Genomic DNA, 23576 nt, shown 5'->3' with positions numbered 1-23576 from the left:
GAACTTTAATTTGAATGTCTCTGATGTGGCACTTATTCAACCAGTGATATTCTCTAATACAGAAAAGCTTTGCTTCTGCTTGGAGTCTTTAGATTTGCATTTTGCTGAGAAGGCTGTGCTTTAAATGAAAGTAGAGACAGGAGATACAAGTTGGGAGAATGCTACGTTAAAAAAAATTTCTATTTTATTTGAAGGGGGGGGGCGAGAGGGAGAGGGACAGGGAGAGGGAGTGGGAGTGGGAGAGGGAGAGGGAGAGAGAGAAGGAGAGAGAGAGATCTTCTATCCAGTGATTCATTCCCCAAATTTCTGCAACAATCAGGGCTGGACAAGGTTGAAGCAAGGAGAGCAGAACTCAGTCCAGGTCTTCTATGTGGTTGCAGGGATCCAAACACTTGAGTCATCATCTGCCATCTCCCAGGATGCATTTTTAGGGAGCTAGGTTAGAAGTAGGGTGACTTGGACTCATGGCTTAATCCGCTGAACTTCAGTTCCCTTTTTGAACTGATGAAGATGACCTGAGTTTGTCTTGATGCTTATAGTCTCCAGGGATGGTGAGTTGAGACAAATCTTTCCAAGCAGCAGCTGTTTCTTTTCATAGTCATCCTATATTTCTTCTATATCAGTACTGTTAGGGAGAAAATATCTTATTTTGCTTTACAGAAGAGAATAGAAGAGAAAAGCCAGTAACTGAGCAAGAGAAACAGTGGAGTAAAAAAAAATCCCAAGTAACTTAGAGCTATAAATTTTGTGCTTAAAATCCTTGCACAGCTATCAACGGAATCCAATTCTTCTAAGGGCTAAACGTTTTTATGGTTGTAGGTCAGACCCTTTTTGAAATTACATTATGTTTTTAGAATATGTATTAAGACATGCAAGAATGTATTTCAGTAATGGCATGATTTTACCATCCATTAAGAGATAATGTCTTCTTCCTGGTGCTGTCCAGTATGGGTCATTTGTGTCTGGTGGCTTAGAGCTTTGGGCTGAGAATACTTCCATGTAGGAGCTCCACCGTTCTCATGGCCTCATTGATGGGAGACGGGAAACAGAGACCTCATATCCATATTTTTATAAAAACATTCATTTATTTATATTTTTTGAGAGGTAGGAGACAGACATCAATCTTCCATTCACTGGTTTACTTCCCCCTTGCCCAAAACAGCCAGGGCTGGACCAGGCTGAAACTAGGATCCCAGAGCCCCATATGGTCTGTGTAGGTGGCAGGAACCAAAGCATTCAAGCCATCATCTTTTGTCTCCCAGGATGCACATTAGGAGGAAGCTGGATCAGAACAGAGTAACAGGACTCAAACCTAGCACTCTGATATGGGATAGTGGCATCTCAAGCAGCAGTTTAAGCTGCTACGCTAAATTCCCTGTCTCTGATTTGCACTGTTAACTGTACTTGAACTGGAAATGAAGTGTGCTACTTCTGTTCTTACCTTTATGAGCAAGAATTAGTTACATTGTTTTAACACAACTGTGAGAGTATAGGAACTGTAAGACAGCACAGGTACTCTTTGGTGACCAGTGGAACAACATAGTGAACATAGGCTTCAGAAGCAAGCTGGCCACCATTGGAAGCCTTGATTTTATATAAAGGGCATGCACTAGCTATTCTAGTTCCATATTTTCTGCTTCCTTCCCTCTATAAAATTGTGCCTTTATGATCACTGACAAGGAACAGAGGTGTACACTGTACAATGAGTACATGTATAAATTTGTCACATGCTACATAATATGTACAATTTTAATATATCAGTTAAAAATTAAAATAATAGATTTTATAAGCTAAACTTGGGGTAAGTATTTGGTGCAGCAGTTAAGATGCTATTTCGGATACCTGCATCTTATATCAGAGTCCTTGGGTTCAAGTCCTGCCTCTGCTTGTGACTCCAGCTTCTTATTAATGTGTGGCCTGGGAGACAGCAGGGGATGGCTCCAGTGCTTGGGTCCCTGCCACCTAAAGGGAGTTCTGGATGGAGTTCCAGGCTTCTGGCTTCAGCCTCGTCTATTTCTGGCTGATTGGGCATTTGAGGAATGAAACGGAAGATGGCAGATCTCTCTCTGGCAGTGTCTGTCTCATTGTCTCTTTGCCTTTCAGATAGAATAAATAACTAAATCAAGTTTAGAAAGTTAAGCAGAAAAGAATACTAGCTGTTTTAAACTCTGTTAGAAGCCTTTGGAGGTGGACACATAAAACTTTTTTTTTTTTTTTTCAAAACGATGAGATAATTAAAAGAGTAAAACAGTGAACAACATTTCACCCTCCACCTTGCCTGTAAGAAATCTGGTATTGAAAATTTCATTATTTATAACTCTTCAGTTGGCTTTCAGTCTTGAAGTGTAGAATTGAATAACCATAAGCACTATCTTGGATAGGTAAGGGTTTAGGGAAACAATTTTTTAAATGATTTTGGATTTGTAATGACTTCTAAAATTTTTTCATTTATTTATTTTCATTTTTATTTGAAACGTAGGGAAGAGGTGGTGAGCAAGTAGACAAGAGAGCCAGAGCAAGAGAGAGAGAGAAAGTAAAATCTCTTTGATCTGCTGATTCATTCCCTAAATACTTTCAAAAGTCAGGACTGGGCCAGTCTGACAGCAGGAGCCAGGAACTCAATCCAGGTCTCTTAAGTGAATGGTAGAGACCCAAGGACTTGAGCCATCCTCTGCTTTCTCCAAGGATGTACATTAACAGGGAGCCAGAAACAGAAATGGAGCTGGGACTTCCACCCAGGACCTCTAATATGGGATGTGGGCATTCCGAGCAAATACCTTTCCCCAAGGAAATGATTGAAAGCTTTTTGGTGGTATTTATGTGTTGGCTAACATTTGTAAAATCAATATTTATCTGCTGTATTGTCCAACATAGTTATTAAAATATGTTAATAAAAATTATTATTTTAAATAGATTTTAAGAGTAACAACTGGACTTTTAAAAAATAGGACTTCCTTTCTAAACTACTTTGTGCAACTATTTCTGTAATTTCCTCCTGATCAGATCATGGAACAGATTTTAACTATTTTTAAAAAAAATCTGCAGTGTTTTACATGAGTGCCTGGCACATTGGGGTCATCTTCTCAGTAGCTGGGGCTAAAAAGTAAATGTTTAGATGAACATTCTTTTTCCTGCTGGCCAACTCATGTCTTGGATTTTGACTCTTGTATTATAATGCCATTAGTACATGTCTTAGTCTTATCTTTATTGCCTTTGTTATACATAAAATGTTCCATATCCCTTAATGTTCATAAATTTCTTTATGCCATGGAAAGACCTTCTGGGAATATGATTGATGATTGTAAGTTTGAGCTTTATGGTTAGCTAATAATTTAGCAATTAGAAAACTTATTTATGGTTACTTTTTCGTATCTGTACTATGACCGTTGATGGTGCTAACAACCTTGAGACACTTCTAAGCTATTATGTATTATATTTTTATGATCAGTTGACAGTTCCTAATATATATAAATTATATGAGATAGATAACTAATGTAGTATTTCATTAGTCAAAGTATGCTACTTCTAAACTTGGCTGGATAGAAATAAGCTCACTTATACTAAGAACACTAAATTTTGTTTTTCACCCCCCACAATATTCTTTTTTAGGCAATAGAAATTATGCCAAGGATGACCCATTGGAGTTTAAGTCACACCAGTGGTTTGGGGCATCTGTCAGGTCAAAACAGGACAAAATTTTGGTAAGTCTTGAATATTTACTCACAGGTGAGTTCAGTCAATTTATCTGGAGACACAGGGAGTGTTATGATTTTAAGCTGGAAGTAAAATTCAGTATGCTTAAGGGTGCAGGGTATAATAAAGTAAGATAGGGATAACTCTGATTAGGGGCTGTCCCATCTAAGAATACTAAATCTCTTTCCCTTCTCGGGCTTCTGTTTCTTTCTATTCATTCCTACATTGTTGGTTTTTCCTGCCCCACTTGATTGTTCCCATCAGTTTGTTTCTGTCCAGCCAAGTTCATGGAGAATATGTAGTTTCTTATAATACACATTTTCCATGAGCTTTTTTGAAGACTCCTGTGTATATATCTGTGATGTTTCGTTTTGTTTGGTACTTATTCTTCTCTTTCTTGCCCTCTCAACACCATTCAACAAGATCACTCAATCCTCCCCCTTTTTACAGATACCTTTCTTCTCTTGGTTTCTGTGATACAGTACTTTCCTGGGTTTTCTCCTGTATTGCTGACTACTCCTTTGAAGTTTGGATTTCGCCTTTACTTTCATTTCCTCAGAGAGCTCTTCCCTATTTTAATTACCTGCTAGGCATTTATATTATCTACCTTTCATCTGATTATGGGGCATTAGAAACTTTGTTAGGAGATGAAGTTTCAGCAGGGATTTAAAGGTTGTGCCTAATTTTAGCAATTGGAGATAAAGGATGGGGTTCATTGTGGGGGCATTCTAGGCAGGAAGATGTATAAATAAACAGAAGTAAGCAGAAGGAGCAAATCATCTACTCTGGAGCATTGAATACGTATAGGGAAGTTCCAACGATTGGCTACTGTTCCCCCTTCCATGAATATAAAATAATCCAGTGTCACTTTCTCATTGTTTATATGAGTGTTTTGTTTCAAAAAATATTACAGAAATTTCATTGAACTGTTACCAGTAAATTAAATTGTTACAGTTTTGGTAGATTGCTGTGTTATTAAGAAATACTTTATTCCACCACTTCCATATAGTATTGAAATCTAGAACTCTGAAAACAAAAAATTCAGTTTATTTGGAAAGTAAATAAAATAATGGCTGCAAATTATTTTCTGAAATTTTATTTATTTACTTTTTTTATTATTTGAAACACAGAAAGGGTGGGGGATAGGTAGATATCTTCCACCCCCTAGTTCATTCCCCAGATGCCTGCAACAGCTGGGGCTGGGCTAGGTCGATGTGTTCCAGGAGCCAGGAATTCATTCTGGATCTCCCATACAAGTTGCAGGGATCCAAGCTCTTGGGCCACAGTATGTTAATTCCTTGGGTGTGAATTACCAGGAACTGAAAGTGGAGCTGGGACTCAAACCCAGTCAATCTGATATGGCCTGTAGGCATCCCAGGTGGCATTTTAACCACTACACCAAGTATCCACCCCAGCACCATTAATTATTTTACTGTCTTCTTGATACATTTTTTTAAATTTAGGGGTATATCAGTATTACTAAGTTTAAAATTTGATTCTATTTATGATAGCCTAGAAATTGAAGCAACCTAATTGTCAACTGATGACAATAAAGAGAATAATATATAATATATAATATAATATATAATATAACAATAATATAATATATAATATATATAATAGAATACTATTCAGCCATCAAAAGCATGAAATGTTGTCATTTGTGACAACAGGACTGGAACTGTAGACCCTTCTATTAAGTGAAATAAGCCAGGTGCAGAAGTACAGTGTCACATGCTCTCACTCATATGTAGGATCTAAAGAAGTCAATTTCATATGAGTTGAGAGAACAGTGGTGATTGCCAGAGACTGGGGATTGTAGTGAGATGGTGAGATAAAGAAAGGTTATTTAACTGGTATTAGGTTGTAGTGGGACAGGGGTAGGATAGTCTGGTGTTCTATTGCACAGTGAGGTGACTGTAGATAATGATAATGTACTGTATTTGTTGTTTAGCTAGGAGGATTTTGAATGTTTTCCCCTCAAAATAAATGTTAAATGTTTGAGGAGATAGATGTGTTTACTCTGATTTAAACATTACACAGTTTAAATGTGTATGGGAAGCATCACATGGAACCTCATAAATACACACAATTTTTTGTGTGTCTGTTAGAAATCAAGCAAAATTTTAAACAAATTGATTTAATCTGTGACCTTCAAGTAGTGTGTTGTGTCAAGAAATATATATGAAATAATAATGTTTCTATTTTGAAATATACATAGACTATAGATAGGCTTTGGAAGAATAAGAGAAAATACATCTTTTAAAATCATTTTTAAAAGATTTGTTTATTTATTTGAAAGAGGCAGAGAGGGAGAGGGAGAGAGATCTTCTATCCGCTGGTTCACTCCCCAAATGCCTGCAACTGCTGGAGCTGGGCTGATCTGAAGTCAGGAACCAGGAGCTTCTTCTGGGTCTCCCACATAGGTGCAGGGACGCAAGGACTTGGGCCATATTCCACTGCTTTCCCAGGCCATTAGTAGGAGGCTTGATTGGAAGTGGAACAGCTGGGACTCGAACTGGTGCCTGTATGGGATGCCAGCACTGCAAGCAGCAGCTATAACCACTATGCCACAATGCCAGCCCCTAAAATTGTTTTTAAAAGGATTTATTTATTTGAAAGGCAGAGTGACTGAGAAAGAGGGAGTGATGGAGAGGAAGAGGGAGAGAAAGAGAGGGAGAGATCTTCCATTTGTTGGTTCACCTCCCTAAATGGCTACAATTATGGGCTGTCCAGGCTGAAGCCAGGAGCTCAGAACTCCATTTGGGTCTCCCACATGGGTGGTAGGGGCTCAAGTACTTGGGCTATCTGCTTTTTTCCCAGGCTCATTAGCCAGGATTGGATTGGAGGCTGAGCATCCAGGACTCAAACCAGAGCTCCGATGATGGATGCTGGCATCACAGGTGGTGGCTTAACTTGCTGCACCATGACAGCAGCCCACTTCTTTTAAAATCCTCATCTGCTACTCTGATAAGGAATTTAAGGTCTAGGATAGAGTTGATTAATTTTAATTAATGGTTAGAACGTGATACTATATTCTAAGTTACCATAGGTGGTTTGAACCACTGATTATTCAGAGTTTTTATATCATGAACTAAACCTTTAATTTTAGGCCTGTGCCCCTCTGTACCACTGGAGGACTGAGGTGAAGCAAGAGAGAGAGCCTGTGGGGACCTGCTTTCTTCAAGATGGAGCAAAGACTGTTGAGTATGCGCCATGCAGATCAAGTATGTACAGGAAGTTGTACCAACTTTTAAGAGGAAGGATGTGAAGTCTAGTTTGTTAACAATGTGTTTGAGTATGTGTGCATGATAAAATAGACAGACATATTGTGATGATGAGAGCAAAAATGGAACAATCCTACTAATATAAAGAAATTACAAGTTTAAACAGATTTATCTTTTCTCCCAAAGAACTCATTTTCTGCCAGGATTAGTATTAATTGATATCTGATTTAGGAAACTTTATTTTTAATCAGTATCAGTTAGAAATGTTCCAGTGAGTTTCTTTACCAGAGACAGGGTCTGCCACAGGTAAAGGTTGTGATTCAGGGGGGTCTAGGTTAGGTCTGGGTACTTGCATTTGTTAACAAGCTCTACAAGATAATTCTGATGGATACCAGTGTTTGAAAATCAATACTTTATAGTAACAATGATGTTCAAAAAAAAAAAAATAAATGATAACAGCACCTTAAAGAGCCAGAGTTTATGTAGGAAGATGAAGCTGGAGCTGGGAGTCTTGATTCTGAATTTCTCTGCTCTTAATCTGAGTTTTTTTTTTTTTTTTTTTTTTTTTTTTTTAACTATTATCAAACCTGCCCTTCTTTGGGCTATTCAGAAAATCTCATACTCTTCTCTGATATTGAAAATTCTCATGAAATTAACATTGTAAGGAAAAATGATTTCAAGCACAGACAGTTTGGATTATGCTTTTCCGTATTCTACATTCTTTTCCTTTAGAGATGCTGATCTTTTTGCACCTCTACCCTGTGTTGAATTGTCCACTATTCCACATCCTCTGAATCATTAAATTGGTTGCCATATATATATATATATATATATATATATATATATATGGTACTTCAAAAAGTTCATGGAGAAGTGGAATTAAAAGATAAGTTTTTTTTTGATACAACAAAATTTTTTTTAATTTTTATTTAATGAATATAAATTTCCAAAGTACAGCTTATGGATTACAATGGCTTCCCCCCCATAACGTCCCTCCCACCTGCAACCCTCCCCTCTCCCACTCCCTCTCCCCTTCCATTCACATCAAGATTCATTTTCGATTCTCTTTATCTATAGAAGATCAGTTTAGCATACATTAAGTAAAGATTTCAACAGTTTGCTCCCACACAGAAACATAAAGTGAAAAATAATAGATGATTTTTTAAATGATGATGAAATCAGATCAGACCTATTGTCATGTTTAATCCCAGTGAGAGTCAAGTTGGGAATTGATAATTTCTTCTTCTTCTTCTTCTTTTTTTTTTTTTTTTCAGAAGATCAGCTTAGTATACATTAAGTAAAGCTTTCAACAGTTTGCACCCCCATAGAAACACAAAGTGAAATATACTGTTTGAGTACTCGTTATAGCATTAAGTCTCAATGTACAGCACGCTAAGGACAGAGATCCTACATGAGGAGTAAGTGCACAGTGACTCCTGTTGTTGACTTTACAAATTGACACTCTTGTTTATGGCCTCAGTAATCTCCCCATGCTCCAGTCATGAGTTTCCAAGGCTATGGAAGCCCCTTGAGTTCTCCAACTCTTATCTTGTTTAGACAAGGTCATAGTCAAAGTGGAGGTTCTCTTCTCCCTTCAGAGAAAGGTACCTCCTTCTTTGAAGACCTGTTCTTTCCACTGGGATCTCACTCACAGAGATCTTTCATTTAGGTGTTTGTTTGTTTGGTGTTGTTTTGTTTTTTTTTTTTTTTTTTTTCCAGAGTGTCTTGGCTTTCCATGCCTGAAATACTCTCATGGGCTTTTCAGCCAGATCGGAATGCCTTTAGGGCTGATTCTGAGGCCAGAGTGCTGTTTAGGACATCCACCATTCTATGAGTCTGCTGAGTATCTCACTTCCCATGTTGGATCACTCTCCCCTTTATTTATTCTATCGGTTAGTATTTGCAGACACTAGTCTTGTTTATGTGCTCCCTTTGACTCTTAGTCCTTTCATTATGATCAATTGTGAACTGAAATTGATCACTTGGACTAGTGAGATGGCATTGATACATGTCACCTTGATGGGATTGAATTGGAGTCCCCTGGTATGTTTCTAACTCTACCATTTGGTGCAAGTCAGCCTGAGCATGTCCCAAATTGTACATCTCTTCCCTCTCTTATTCCCACTCTTATGTTTAACAGGGATCACATTTCAGTTAAATTTCAACACTTAAGAATAACTGTGTATTAATTACAGAATTAAACCAGTCATATTAAGTAGAGCAGACAAAAAAACTACTAAGAGGGATAATGTATTAAGTTGTTCATTAACAGTCAGGGCTATGCTGATCAAGTCACCGTTATACAACAAAATTTTGAAACCCATGTACATGACAAGTTTATAAAAAGTTCATGGAAGATGGATATTATGGAAAAAACTTCATGTATTTAAAAACTTATGTTAAAATAAACTCATCTTTTAATTCCATTTCCATGAACTTTTTGAATTTAATTTGTATGATAAGGTTTAACTTAAAAATTAGGCACACTAGGAAATTAGCAACAACAATAACAAAACAATAATAAAAGTTACTAAGACTTTTGAGCTATATATCTCTGGTCTGTTTTTGTAAATAAAATTTTATTGGAATCCAGCAGCATCCATTGTTTACATGTTATCTGGGAAAGTTGTGCAGTGAGAATTGAGTATTTGCCATACCATATGGTTCTTAGGCCTAAAATATTTACTTTACAGAAAAAGTTTGCTGAGACCTAAAGTAAATTATAAAACCTCAAATCTTAGGAAAAACTCAGGGATAGAAAAAGCAAAGGGAATGCCTTTCTTCCTAACAGACTTGGCTTTCAGTAACCATTGATTATTTTACATGCATTTTAAGAAAAGATGTATTTTTTTAATTTATTTGAAAGGCAGAGTGACCCCCTCCCCCACCTCCCACAGATGGATTGATTGATGTTCATTCCTCTGATTCACTCCTCAAGCAGTTGCAATAGCCCAGGGCTGGCCAGGATGAAGCTAGGAGCTCAGAATTCCATCCAGGTCTCCCCATAGGGGTGGCAGAAGTTCAAGCACTTGCGCCATCATCTGCTGCTTCCTAGGCATATTAGCAGGAAGCTAGATCAGAAGCAGAGTAGCAGAGACTTGAATCAGTACTCCAGTATGTGCTATGGGCATCCCAAGCAGCAGCTTAACCCTATATGCCTTTCAGTTCAATTGTTGAAATGTTTTTTTTTTTTTTGACAGGCAGAGTGGACAGTGAGAGAGAGAGACAGAGAGAAAGGTCTTCCTTTGCCGTTGGTTCACCCTCCAATGGCCGCCGCGGCCGGCGTGCTGCACCGCGCTGATCTGATGGCAGGAGCCAGGAGCCAGGTGCTTTTCCTGGTCTCCCATGGGGTGCAGGGCCCAAGCACCTGGGCCATCCTCCACTGCACTCCTGGGCCACAGCAGAGAGCTGGCCTGGAAGAGGGGCAACCGGGACAGAATCCGGCGCCCCGACCGGGACTAGAACCCGGTGTGCTGGCGCCGCTAGGTGGAGGATTAGCCTAGTGAGCCGCGGCGCCGGCCCCAATTGTTGAAATGTTAAGCTACCTACAGGATCAGGTTACGAGATGCAGCCGATCTAGAGAAAAATCTCAGGACTGGGAGTCTGAGAACCTGGATAATAATCAGACATTCAGCGGACGTTCACCTATAGCAGAGGCTAGTTTCCTTAATGACTCTGGATTCCTTTTTAGACCAAAAAAAAAAAAAAAAACCCTATAAAAATTTCAAAGGCACAAATTTAGTATTGTACATCTTCCATATGTCAGTAAGTAGTACAGCCTAATAATTGGTTTTACATGATGATAACAGGTTTTCTTGAGCTGGCTTGCTAACTTCTTGATGTCTGGATTGTCTCCATGGTGGCAGTCTGCGAGTTGTTTTTTTTTTTTTTTTTCTTGGTTTTAGTTCCATTTGCTTGGCTTGGTTGGACAGTGCTTTTTTAATTACATTTTTAAAAATTTTATTTAAGTTACACAAGTTTCATGTATTTCATATATACACATTTAGGAACATAGTGGCACTTCTCCTCTACCCTCCCTTCTGCCCATGCTCCGACCCTTTTTCCCCCTCCCTTTCAAATTCCCATTCTCAATTTTTACAGTGATCTATTTTCAGTATTCTGAATGATCATATAGTTATCCTTACTCTAAGTAAAAGAATTCAATAAATAGTATGAAGAGAGAAAAAAAAAAAAAACACTTCCTCAATGGAAGAGACAAGGGCTATAACCAATCATTGATTCTCAAAATGTCTATTTTAGTCCAATACATTACATTTCAGGTACTCTATTAATTACTTCGAATCAGGGAAAACATATAACATGACCTATGTGGAAATCCTGGACAAGGAACTTAGCTGTTCATCATCAACTTACCTTTAAACTGATTATTTTTACTTCCAGTTTCTCATAACCACATCTGTGACTTTCCTTGGCGTTATGCAGTAGGCCAGATGTCCATCTGTTCTGAAAGTACCTCTTAATACTGTTTCATCTCCCTGCTCAGATTGAATCTTTTGTTCTTCCTGTCTGCTTTTTGGTTACAAGGTTACTTGAACATAGATTTTCTCTTTTAATGATTTCTAGTTGGCTTTTCCTTCCCCGTTGCCATTACTGAGGGACTGATAAATACCTTCTTGAGTTGAGAGCTCAGCAGAGTGGTGTAGACACCCCTGGGTTCAGGTCCATACTCCTTTATTTACTAGCTGGCTGATCATGGTCAAGTTACTTCTTTTCTCTAAGCATTAGTTTCCTTACCTGTATAAATTGTGAATAATAATAGCATCTCTTGTGGTATTGCTATAAAGAGTTAAAGGATGGTACTGTGTAAAACACTGTAGCATTAGACATAGATCACAGTAAGGGCATCTTAAACACTAGCTGATCTATCATAATCAAGAACAACTGTTCATGATGTCATTGCCAGACTTAACGAATGGGAGAAGCATAACTCACCTGTAAAATTAAACACCAAAGTCTTCACTGAAATAAGTTATATTTAACATGAAAGTCTTTACATTGGCAAAGCATGCAGTTTAGTATGTGCCTGTTAAGAAAATTTTAGAGGACAAACTTTTTTTTTTTTTTTTTTTTAGCTGGATGTTCTGGGAAACTAAATAAAGTAGATAATTGTACAGTGTGATAATCAAAAAAGGATGTCTTTATAAATAGCCTGAAATGGTTCTCCAGATGCAACTTGAATAAAGTAAATCAATGGCTGGCTTGAGGTCAGAGCAGAATTCCTTTGTATGATTCACTAGATGGTGGAAACCCCAGCCCCTCATTTCCCACTCCCTCTTGGTTACAGAAGTTTACATTGGGGTAGCATTACACGCTTGAGGGCATTTTCAAGAAAAAAAAGTTGGGTCAATTCCCAGGCTTTAAAATTGGTTCAGAACTTTTGATGGGATTATTTGACAGAAATTCTTGGAAGTTTGTCCTTATGACTGAAAATAGATACTTTTCTTCCTGTATTTGGGTGGCAAATACAGTAAAAACAAGTAACTTTTCATATATTTGTAACATTGGCTACAAAACTTCTTTGATAACTGAAGGATGGTGTTTCCCAATGTTCCTGTTGTCCTGGATGTAAAGCAAGGAGAGTGTTCAGATTCATCCTACCACTATTCTAGATACAGTGTCGCTCATGATTAAAGTTAAATTAATTGATGAATTGCTCAGAATTAGTCCCTTTCCATGAGAACTGCAAAAAGAATGAGGTGTGTGTGAGTAATCACAAAAGAGGAGAACTGTTGGGTCTTCTGTTGGAAAATACTTGAAAGTGTTATGTTTAAAGATAGTCACTTTTATTAGACCAAATTTACTCAATGTGTTGTGTGGATAGTTTCATATTTTGCTCTTCATACAAGATTCAATTTTCTGAAATTCTGAACTGTATCATTTTTCATTTTTGTTGATGGCTGTAAAATATATGTATTGGTAATGTATGTATCTCTTTGTTATTATTCATGATTACTTATTTAAAAACATAGTAACTGTCGAGTAACAAGGATGAAGGAATCTGAGAGTTGAATTTTTAACTTGACACCACAGCTCATTGGTGTTTTGTGAAACAGATACAGTATGTCACAATCAGTAATTTTGAAAGTAACAGAATGAAATGAAATAGGAAACATCAACGAGTATTATGTAAAATTGCAATATTGTTTTATGAAATTTAAGTGATATATGTATGTATAGTTTACACATGTAGTTTGTGTTGGATTGTGATTTAAACTATAATCTTGCTGTGGATTGTGGTTAAAAAAATGTTTGAAACCTACCATTTTTTTGTGGATCTTTCTATTTCTTGGTGATTGGCATGGGTACCTAAATATCTCTGTTTCCATATCTGAGGAAGTGGTGCTGATAACCATGTATATTAAGTTTTCCTGGAAGTAATAATAACTCTGCCTGAATGAATGACCACTCCCAGAAACTAACAGATCATGTTAGGATTATTATTACAGCAAATTTTCTTATGTTTTATTTTGTGTTATTTGTTTGTTTTGGGGTTTGTGTATATTTCCAATCTTTTTATTTTAGAAAATATTGATGCTGATGGACAGGGATTTTGTCAAGGAGGATTCAGCATTGATTTTACTAAAGTAAGTTCTCATTTAAGATTGGATGAGATTTAGATCTACCTTATTCACTAAACTATGGCTAAAAATAAACTGATCAGTGCCTCAGCTTCTTTGTAACTACTGCCTTTTTCATGAAAATGGCTAGCTATTCATTTTGGCATTCCTTGCCTTACACTACTCCTTCCCTAGTAGTGTTTTGAAATAGGGAGGTACTGTAATGGGAACGGAGGAAAGTAGGTAGTCTCCTCAGTAGATGATAGGTAACTGTTATGATTTAATACCATAATCTCCAGTTATGTGGCTTGTTAAATATTAATGTTTTTATTTTCAGCTGCAATTAATTTTCACAATAGTTACCAATAGGAACTTTATACAGACTTGCACTTTCGTTTTATAAAAGCTGAGAGACATGCATAAGTTTGTTATCTTATATGCCTACAGGCAACATGTGAAGCAGAAGCAATTTAATATTCATAGGAAATCACATATGCAAGCTATATATTTTTAGTTAAACTAATATGCTGTCCAGAGTTGATTGTTTTGACAGTTTCCATTTATGTTTTCATTGACAGTTTTTCATTAGTACTTTACATAATTTTCTTTTCTGTGTTTCACTTGTTTATTTACTTTGGTGGGGGGTACATGAACATTTTGAATAGTGAATTGAGAATATTGCTTTCTCCTACAGATGTATTAAAAATATTGAAAGTGAAACTTACTTAGAAACCTTACAATGGTTTTCTAAGAAAATGTGAGGGGCCGGTGTTGTGGTGTAGTGGGTAAAAGCTACCATCTGCAGTGCCGACATCTCATATGGGTGCCGGTTCAAGACCTGGCTGCTCCACTTCCAATCCAGCTCTCTGCTATGGCCTGGGAAAGCAGTAGAAGATGGCTCAAGTCCTTGGGCCCCTGCACCCGCATGGGAGACCCAGAGGAAGCTCTTGATTCCTGGCTTCGGATTGTTGCAGCTCTGGCCGTTGCCTCCATCTGGGGAGTGAACCAGCGATGGATGACCTCTCTCTCTGCCTCTGCTTCTCTGTAACTCTGCCTTTCAAATAAATAAATAAAATCTTTAAAAAAAAGGTAAGCAAAATAGATGTCTTAAATTTATGAAGATGACAGAAATTAAAATCATGCAATGTGGAAATAATAAAGCATTTTCCTACTTTTATTTATTTGAAAGGCAGAGTTAGAGGCAGAGGGAGAGAGAGAGGGATGGTCCATCTGCTGGTTCACTCCCCAAATGGCTGAACAGCTGGAGCTGGCCCGATCTGAAGCCAGGAGCCAGGAGCTTCTTCTGGGTCTCCCACGTGGGTTCAGGGGCTCAAGGACTTGGGCCATCTTCTGCTGCTTTCTCAGGCCACAGCAGAGAACTGGATCGGAAGTGGAGCAGCCAAGATACAAAGTGGTGGTGCCCATATGGGATGCCGGCACTTCAGGAGGTAGTGCTGTTGTGCCACAGCACCAGCCCCACATTTTCTGTTTTTAAAATTTTGTTTTTATCTCTATTTTCATTTTATTAATGAAATTGATTTTCTGCACTAGGTACTGATAATTATAGTTAATTCTCACAACTAAGTGATTAATTTTTAATTTACTTAATCTCATATTACGTTATCCATAATTCAAATAGAAACCAAACAAAAAAAGTATAATAATAAATATTAGATGTAAATTTGCATAATGTTTTCAAATAAGTATTTTTAAAAATGTGTCCATATTCTCTGTACCTGTGCCTATACATCTGTAACCTCAGAAGCAATCTCAATGTGAAATTTATTGCTAAATTATTCCTTCTCTTAAACCTATTTATGAGAAAAGGGTGTGATTTTAAGACAACTTGGAAATATCTTATACATAGTAAGGGCAGGAAATTGATTGTTGAAAGCTTAAGAGCTGTATGTACCTTTGGAAAGAAAACATTTTTCTATTCTCTCCGATAAAAAGAAATTTCCAAAATATTGTGCTCAAACAAAATATTTGGAATTAGATGTTTACAGTTTTTTTTACAAGTATAGTAAATTTGTGTGTTTCTATAACTCCTTAAAAATATATTCTATAGTTTTACTCCTGTTTAGATCTGTGAATACTAAACATAATTTTCCTTTATCATGAAAGTCTTCAATGATTGTTAGAAAGAAAATTTCCCTTATCTAGGCCCAAGTCTGAAATGCCAAAGTAAGAAGTGACTTTTTCCTCATTCTAACCCAGAGTAATACTCCACACTATTACTTCATTCTAGATGTGCAAAGAAACTAAGATCCGCAGAAATAAAGTTTTTATATTCTTATATATTAAATGAATACATTGTAGCTTTCCTTTTTAATTTTTAGAGTAGGAAGAATGAAAACCACGGGAGTTGAATTAGATGAGTTTGACATTTAAGATTTTGTGTATATATTTATGTACACTATATATCTGTATGTATCTGTTATTGCACAGATTTCAGTGTTATGCCTATTTTTTAAGTATATATATATACATCTTTGTTTGATTCAATCTAGGCTGACAGAGTACTTCTTGGTGGTCCTGGTAGCTTTTATTGGCAAGGTAGGTTAATATATTTTAAGTTACTCAATAGTGACTATCTCTGATTCATCTGTCTTATTATGCATCTGAGATATTTTCTGTTTATCTCCCCCTTTTTTTTTTTAAAGATTTATTTATTTATTTGAAAGGCAGGGAGAAATACAGGGAGAGAGAGAGGGAGGGAAGAAGGGAGGGGGAGAGAGAGATTTTCCATTTATTCACTGGTTCACTCCCCAGCTTCTTCTGGGTCTCCCATGTGGGTGCAGAGGCCCAGGTACTTGGATCATCCTCTGTTGCTTTCCCAGGCACATTAGCAGGGATCTGGATTGGAAGTGGAGCAGCTAGGACGTGAACTGGCACCCATATGGGATGCAGGATGCTGGTGCAGCAGGTGGGAGCTTTATCTGCTATACCATGGCACTAACTCCACATCTGATTATTTTCAAATAATTTAAAGAAACAATGGAAAATATATTTAATTGTGTAAACATTGTTACACAAATTTTTAAAAAATAATATTTAACTGGTAGAAAAACTGAATAGTTTATGTAGATTATGAAGCAAATAAAGTAATTTAAGATAGTTTATTGTGTATGATATATACTTCTCCATGAAGATAAACACTATGAGGGCGTTCAAGAAATTAATGGAAAATGAAATAATGAAAAATCTACACATTGATTCAACATCCAGGGCTAGGCCCTGAGGAAGCTAACAGCCAGGAACTCCATCCAGGTCTTCCATGTGGGTGGCAGGAACCAAAGTACATGGACTATCATCTACTGCCTTCCCAGGGGGCATTAGCCGGAAGCTGGATTGGAAGAAGAGCTAGGACTCGAACTGGCACTCCCATAATGGTATGCAGGTATCCCAAGATGTAGCTTAATCCACTGTGACATGACATATTTTTCCATTTTTATTAGCAGAGCTTACTTTTAACTGGTAGCCTGAATAAAGATATAGTCAGACCTCTATATACCTAGGTTCCTTAACTGTGTATTCAACTACCCACAGATAAAAAAAATTTGATTAGAAAGATTGACATCTGTACTGCACATGGGCAAACTTTTTATTCCCTAAGCAATACAGTATCACAACTATTTACTTGGTATTTACTTTGTATTAGTTATTATAAATAATCTAGAGATGATTTCATAGATACAGGAGAATGTACATAGTTCATATGCAAATAAGGGACTTGAACATCTGTAGAGTCTGGTATCTACAAGGATAGATACCAAACCCCCAAGGGACTGAGAGACAGCTGTAATTCCAAGTTTTTATCAGTTATGTCAACTTTCATGGGGGTAGATTGTGTGGCACAGTTGTCTTAGCTACCACTTGGGACATGTGCATTACATATCAGAGTGCCTAGAATGGAGTCCTGCCTCTGCTTTCTCTTCCAGCTTCTTGCTAATGTGCCTGTGAGGCAGCAAATGATAGCTCAAGTACCTTTCTGCCATATACATGGAAGACTGAGATGGAGTTCTTGGCTTCCAGCTTCAGCCTGGCCCAGCCTTTCTGTTGGGGTATTTGGAGAGTAAACCAGCAGATGGAAAATCTCTGTTTCTCTATTTCTATCACTCTGCTTTTCAAATAAATTTTTAAATATCAAGCATCATATTTCATGTTTAGCACTATTGATGAATTAAGATTAATAACTAGAGATATTAGTATCTAATATTTTTTCCATGCAGGCACCATTATCTACATCACAAAAATGTTTCTATTCGAAGGTTAATTTACTTTATATAATTTTTTTTAGGTCAGCTCATTTCAGATCAAGTGGCAGAAATTGTGTCTAAATATGACCCCAATGTTTACAGCATCAAGTATAATAACCAATTAGCAACTCGGACTGCACAAGCCATTTTTGATGACAGTTATTTGGGTAGGTAAATCAAAAGTACAGATGCTTTATATGGAATTGTAGTTTATATGGAATTGTCCTGTGTTTGCAAATCCTACTTTAATTAGAAAAATATTTTATGTGAAACAGATTAGTATTTTTCTAAACATAAGGAATGTACAGTTTCAGAATGTTATTGAATACTTTGATTATGTTATGTCTATTTTATAAATTAAAATTAAAGATAATATACAGTGATAATAATAGTAACAGCTAACCTTTGAGATGTACTTACAATGTTCTGGGTATTGTTCCAAGTGCTTTATGTACTCATTTATTCCTCACAAGTCTACAAAATTATACTGTTATATTCTCATTTTATAGGTGAGAACATTGAGGCACAGAAAGGCAAAAATCATACTTCACTTCAGACACAGGCAGTTTTATTCCTGAACTTTAATTCACTATGCTGAACTATAGTTTTGGCTTTGGAATTTACTAATGTTTGCTCTCATTGAATTTCTCTTATTTATTAAAATAAGATACACATGTCAGAAATGGTATTTGCTTATGCAGAGTCAGTTATTGCATCCTTTTTGGTACATTGCAAACTTACTGTTTTTCATCGACTGCTTTAAGACTTTAATAGCATTTATTTTTCTAATAGAAATTCCAGTTTGAGTACTTCGCTCATTTATTTCTTTTAAAATTCATTCGTCATATGAACCTATTACTCCTAGAAGACGAAGTATTGCCTAATGAACAGAATTACTTAAAACTGTTTCTGAGGCCAGCTCCGCCGTGAAGTACGTTGAGGAGAAATGTTCCCGTGCTGATGACGTGTCACCTTTGATTCCCCCTTTAGGCTATTCCGTAGCTGTTGGAGATTTCAATGGTGACGGCATAGATGGTATGAACCTCTTGAGCCATTTTTATTCCTTTATGAAAAGATTTAAGTTAGGCATTAGGAACAGATGCCATTGAAATTTTTCAGCAGTTTGAAGCCCTCTCATAGAATACGAAAGAAGAAGTCAGGACGTTGAGGAGAGACCAGCACCTCATGCTCTGTCTTCTGCTCCTCGCCTGCCCCCAGCATCCCTGGCTGGGCTCTGTTCAGCTCCTTCTTCAGCTTTCAGCAAGTGCATTCCTCTTAGTGAGGCTTAGTTCCTTCTCTCTGTAGAGGATCGGTAACCCTGGGCTGGTTCTGGAAGGTGGATTCCCATCCTCTCTTTGTCCATCTGTCTTTTTTCAGATCTCCATTTAGGAAGCGTAGACCTGATTTTCATCATGCTCAGGTGCCACAGCCCACCTCTATGCCATTTCAGTTCTACTATATTATTTTTTATTCCTGTAAATATAGTCTTACCCCCCCCTTCCTTAGGTTACTTTGTCTTATCTATTCTTGTTTAACTAGGTTACAAATGACTTAGGGTTTATTTACATGTATTTGAGAGTCCTCAAGAATATTTATGTATTTTGTAAATTTGATTTTGGGGTTTTAAAATGCTGGGTTATTTATTATGGAGAGCAACTTAAAAATATTTTTCTTATTTTCTATTGAAATCATAAAACAAAGCTTTGTGACATAATTGCTTCCACAATTTCCAATGTTGATCTTAAAAATGATTAATTAAGTTTTGTTTGTTTTCAGACTTTGTTTCAGGAGTTCCAAGAGCAGCAAGGACTTTGGGAATGGTAGGAAAATACAAAGGTGCTTTTAAAAGTCTCTGAGTTGGGGCATGCACTTGGCCTAGTGGTTAAGGCACTAGTTGGAACACTCAGTGGAGTGTCTGGGATTGAGTGCTGGCTCCACTTCTAATAATGCCTTTCTGCTAATGTATACCCTGGGTTGCAGCTGTTGTTAGTTCAGTAGTTGGGTCTGAGCCACTCCTATGGGAGACCTGGATTGAATTCCCAGCTCTTGACTTTGGTCTGGCCCAGTCCTACCCCTAGTGGGCATTTGGGGAGTGAAGTAGTAGATGGACGATCTCTGTTGCTGTCTCTGTCTCTTTGCCTTTCAAATAAGTAAATAAATGTTTAAAAATATCTGAATTATTTTATATTTTACTGTATTTCACATGCTTTTATTTTTCCTGCACAGGTTTATATTTATGATGGGAAAAACATGTCCTCCTTACACAATTTTACTGGTGAGCAGGTATGCCTTTAAAATATATCCCATCTCCCAGAAGCAGTGTAACATTCATTTGAGAAAATTTGAGAAATAAAGAGAAATGTTAAAACAACAAAAAAAAGTCAACTGTAATTCAATCAAAAGATAATCCTTCAACCCATGATCTTTTTGGTGTAGTTCAGTCTTGTGTGTGTATAACAAAAACTGGTTAGCTGAGTATCTTAAACATTATGTCTTTTTTTTTTCCCACTCAACAGTTTATCATTAGCATTTCTTAATATCTTAAACTTTTTCTAGCAGTATTGAAATGGTTTAATGATTCCATAATGTATGCATAGATATAAGACTGGCTTTAAATATTTCCCCTTTGTTTTAACTAAAGCAATTTGTATAAGCAAATTTATAATTGTTTTTGTTTTGTTTTGTTTTGGAAAATGCAAAATCAAATTGCACAGACACAGAATCACAATAATTCCACTTTTCTTTTCTGATGACATCTGTACTTTGAATTTTCTTTGAGATGACCTATGCCTTTTAATTATTAGATGGAAAATAAGCATTGTATTACAACATAACCATTGTTTTTTTTAAACTTTTATTTAATGAATATAAATTTCCAAAGTAATTTCCAAAGTACAGCTATGGATTACAATGGCTTGCCCCCCATGACGTCCCTCCCACCCGCAACCCTCCCCTTTCCCGCTCCCTCTCCCCTTCCATTCACATCAAGATTCATTTTCATTTCTCTTTATATACAGAAGATCAGTTTAGCATACATTAAGTAAAGATTTAAACAGTTTGCTCCCACGCAGAAACATAAAGTGAAAAATACTGTTTGAGTACTAGTTATAGCATTAAATCTCAATGTACAGCACACTAAGGACAAAGATCCTACATGAGGAGTAAGTGCACAGTGACTCCTGCTGTTGACTTAACAAATTGACACTCTTGTTTATGGCATCAGTAATCAACCTAGGCTCTTGTCATGAGCTACCAAGGCTATGGAAGCCCCCTGAGTTCACTGACTATTATAATTTTTAGACAAGGCCATGGTCAAAGTGGAAGTTCTCTCCTCCCTTCAGAGAAAGGTACCTCCTTCTTTGAAGACCCGTTCTTTCCACTGGGATCTCACTCCCGGAGATCTTTCATTTAGGTGGTTTTTTTTTGTTTTGTTTTTTGTTTTTTTTTGTTTTTTGCCAGAGTGTCTTGGCTTTCCATGCCTGAAATACTCTCATGGGCTTTTCAGCCAGATCCGCATGCCTTAAGGGCTGATTCTGAGGCCAGAGTGCTGTTAGGACATTTGCCATTCTATGGGTCTGCTGTGTATCTCACTTCCCATGTTGGATCATTCTCTCCCTTTTTGATTCTATCAGCTAGTATTTGCAGGCACTATTCTTGTTTATGTGATCCCTTTGGTTCTTAGTCCTATCATTATGATCAATTGTGAACAGAAATTGATCACTGGGACTAGTGAGATGGCATTGGTACATGCCACCTTGGTGAGATTGAATTGGAATCCCCTGGTATGTTTCTAACTCTACTGTTGGAGGTAAGTCAGCTTGAGCATGTCCCGAATTGCACATCTCTTCCCTCTCTTATTCCCACTCTTATATTTAACAGCAATCACTTTTCAGTTAAGTTTCAGCAATTCAGAATAATTGTGTATTGACTACAGTATTCAATCAAAAGTATTAAGTAGAACAAACAAAAAAAAATACTAAGAGGGATAACATATTAAGTTATTCATCAACAATCAGGGCGAGGGCTGATCAAGTCAGCATTTCTCATAGTGTTCATTTCACTTTAACAGGTTTCCTTTTTGGTGCTCAGTTAGTTGTCACCTATCAGGGAGAACAAGTGGTATTTGTCCCTTTGGGATTGGCTTATTTCACTCAGCATAATGTTTTCCAAATTCCTAACAGGGATCACTTTTCAGTTAAAATTTAAACACCTAAGAATAATTGTGTGTTAATTACAGAGTTCAACCAATGGTACTAGAACAAAAAAAAATACTAAAATGGATAAAGTATTACATTGTACATCAACCATCAGGCCAAGAGCTGATCAAGTCACTGTTTCTCATAGTGTCCATTTCATTTCGACAAGTTTCCCCTTTGGTACTCAGTTAGTTGTCGCCGATCAGGGAGAACATATGATATTTGTCCCTTTGGGACTGTGTTAATTCACTCAGCATGATGTTTTCCAAATTCCTCCTTGTTCCAAGACCCCTACCTTTCACCTTACATAAAAATTCACTCAACATGGATTAAAGACTTAAATATAAGACCTGACACCATCAAATTATTAGAGAGCATTGGAAAAACCTTGTAAGATATAGGTACCGGCAATGACTTCTTGGAAAACACCCCAGAAGCACAGGCAGTCAAAGCCAAAATTAACATTTGGGATTGCATCAAATTGAGAAGTTTCTGAACTGCAAAAGAAACAGTCAGGAAAGTGAAGAGACAACCGACAGAATGGGAAAATATATTTGCAAACTATGCAACTGATAAAGGGTTGATAACCAGAATCTACAAAGAGATCAAGAAATTCCACAACATCAAAACAAACAACCCACTTAAGAGATGGGCCAAGGACCTCAGTAGACATTTTTCAAAAGAGGAAATCCAAATGGCCAACAGACACATGAAAAAATGTTCAAGATCACTAGCAATCAGGGAAATGCAAATCAAAACCACAATGAGGTTTCACCTCACCCTGGTTAGAATGGCTCACATTCAGAAATCTACCAACAATAGATGCTGGCGAGGATGTGGGGAAAAAGGGACACTAACCCACTGTTGGTGGGAATGCAAATTGGTTAAGCCACTATGGAAGTCAGTCTGGAGATTCCTCAGAAACCTGAAGATAACCCTACCATACAACCCAGCCATCCCACTCCTTGGAATTTACCCAAAGGAAACGAAATTGGCAAACAAACAAGCTGTCTGCACATAAATGTTTATTGCAGCTCAATTCGCAATAGCTAAGACCTGGAACCAACCCAAATGCCCATCAACGTAGACTGGATAAAGAAATTATGGGACATGTGCTCTATAGAATACTATACAGCAGTCAAAAACAACGAAACCCTGTCATTTGCAACAAGATGGAGGATTTGGAAAATAACCATTGTATCATATGTGTGTATTATGTATAGGAGGGTCTTCAAAAAGTTCATGGAACAATGCATGTTATCCTTTAATTTCATTTTTCACAGTTTTTAAAGTACTTGCATATATATTATAAATAAACTTTGCTGGTATTATGTGAAGTAAGACATTTTAGAGTTAAAGAGTAGTACTTTTAAGTACTATATATCATGTTCAACACAGGTATTTTTTAATCTGTAATGTATAAGAGTACTTCAAAAAGTTTGTGGAAAACTGAAATTAAAGGATAAATTTATTTTGGTACAAAATAATTTAGAAATGCATGCATAGTTTTATCACAATACATATTTTTCCATAGCTTTTTGAAGACTCCTTGCATGTCTCAGAGAATTAAATAATGATAATCACAAAGGAAAATTAAACAGTCAGTGTAGGAAAAATACCTCA

General features: G+C 36.9%; 1 protein-coding gene across 2 annotated transcripts in view; it reads left to right on the top strand.

Moving 5' to 3' along the window:
- ITGAV (integrin subunit alpha V) overlaps nucleotides 1–23576 on the top strand; it is a 103716-nt gene that overhangs the window by 36700 nt on the left and 43440 nt on the right. Inside the window, exons 3-10 of one of the 2 annotated variants that reach the window (XM_002712329.4) lie at nucleotides 3610–3701; nucleotides 6806–6920; nucleotides 13464–13525; nucleotides 16009–16054; nucleotides 17799–17924; nucleotides 18748–18792; nucleotides 19534–19577; nucleotides 19984–20040. In XM_002712329.4, coding sequence (XP_002712375.1) covers nucleotides 3610–3701; nucleotides 6806–6920; nucleotides 13464–13525; nucleotides 16009–16054; nucleotides 17799–17924; nucleotides 18748–18792; nucleotides 19534–19577; nucleotides 19984–20040 — 587 coding nt within the window. The remainder of the gene's footprint in view (nucleotides 1–3609; nucleotides 3702–6805; nucleotides 6921–13463; nucleotides 13526–16008; nucleotides 16055–17798; nucleotides 17925–18747; nucleotides 18793–19533; nucleotides 19578–19983; nucleotides 20041–23576) is intronic. The other variant, XM_070070495.1, reaches the window with a different exon arrangement.

The sequence above is a fragment of the Oryctolagus cuniculus genome, chromosome 3 (assembly GCF_964237555.1).
Source record: "Oryctolagus cuniculus chromosome 3, mOryCun1.1, whole genome shotgun sequence".
NCBI lineage: Eukaryota > Metazoa > Chordata > Mammalia > Lagomorpha > Leporidae > Oryctolagus > Oryctolagus cuniculus.
Note: the sequence above shows the minus strand (reverse complement) of the source record. Positions and strands in the feature narration are given on the sequence as shown.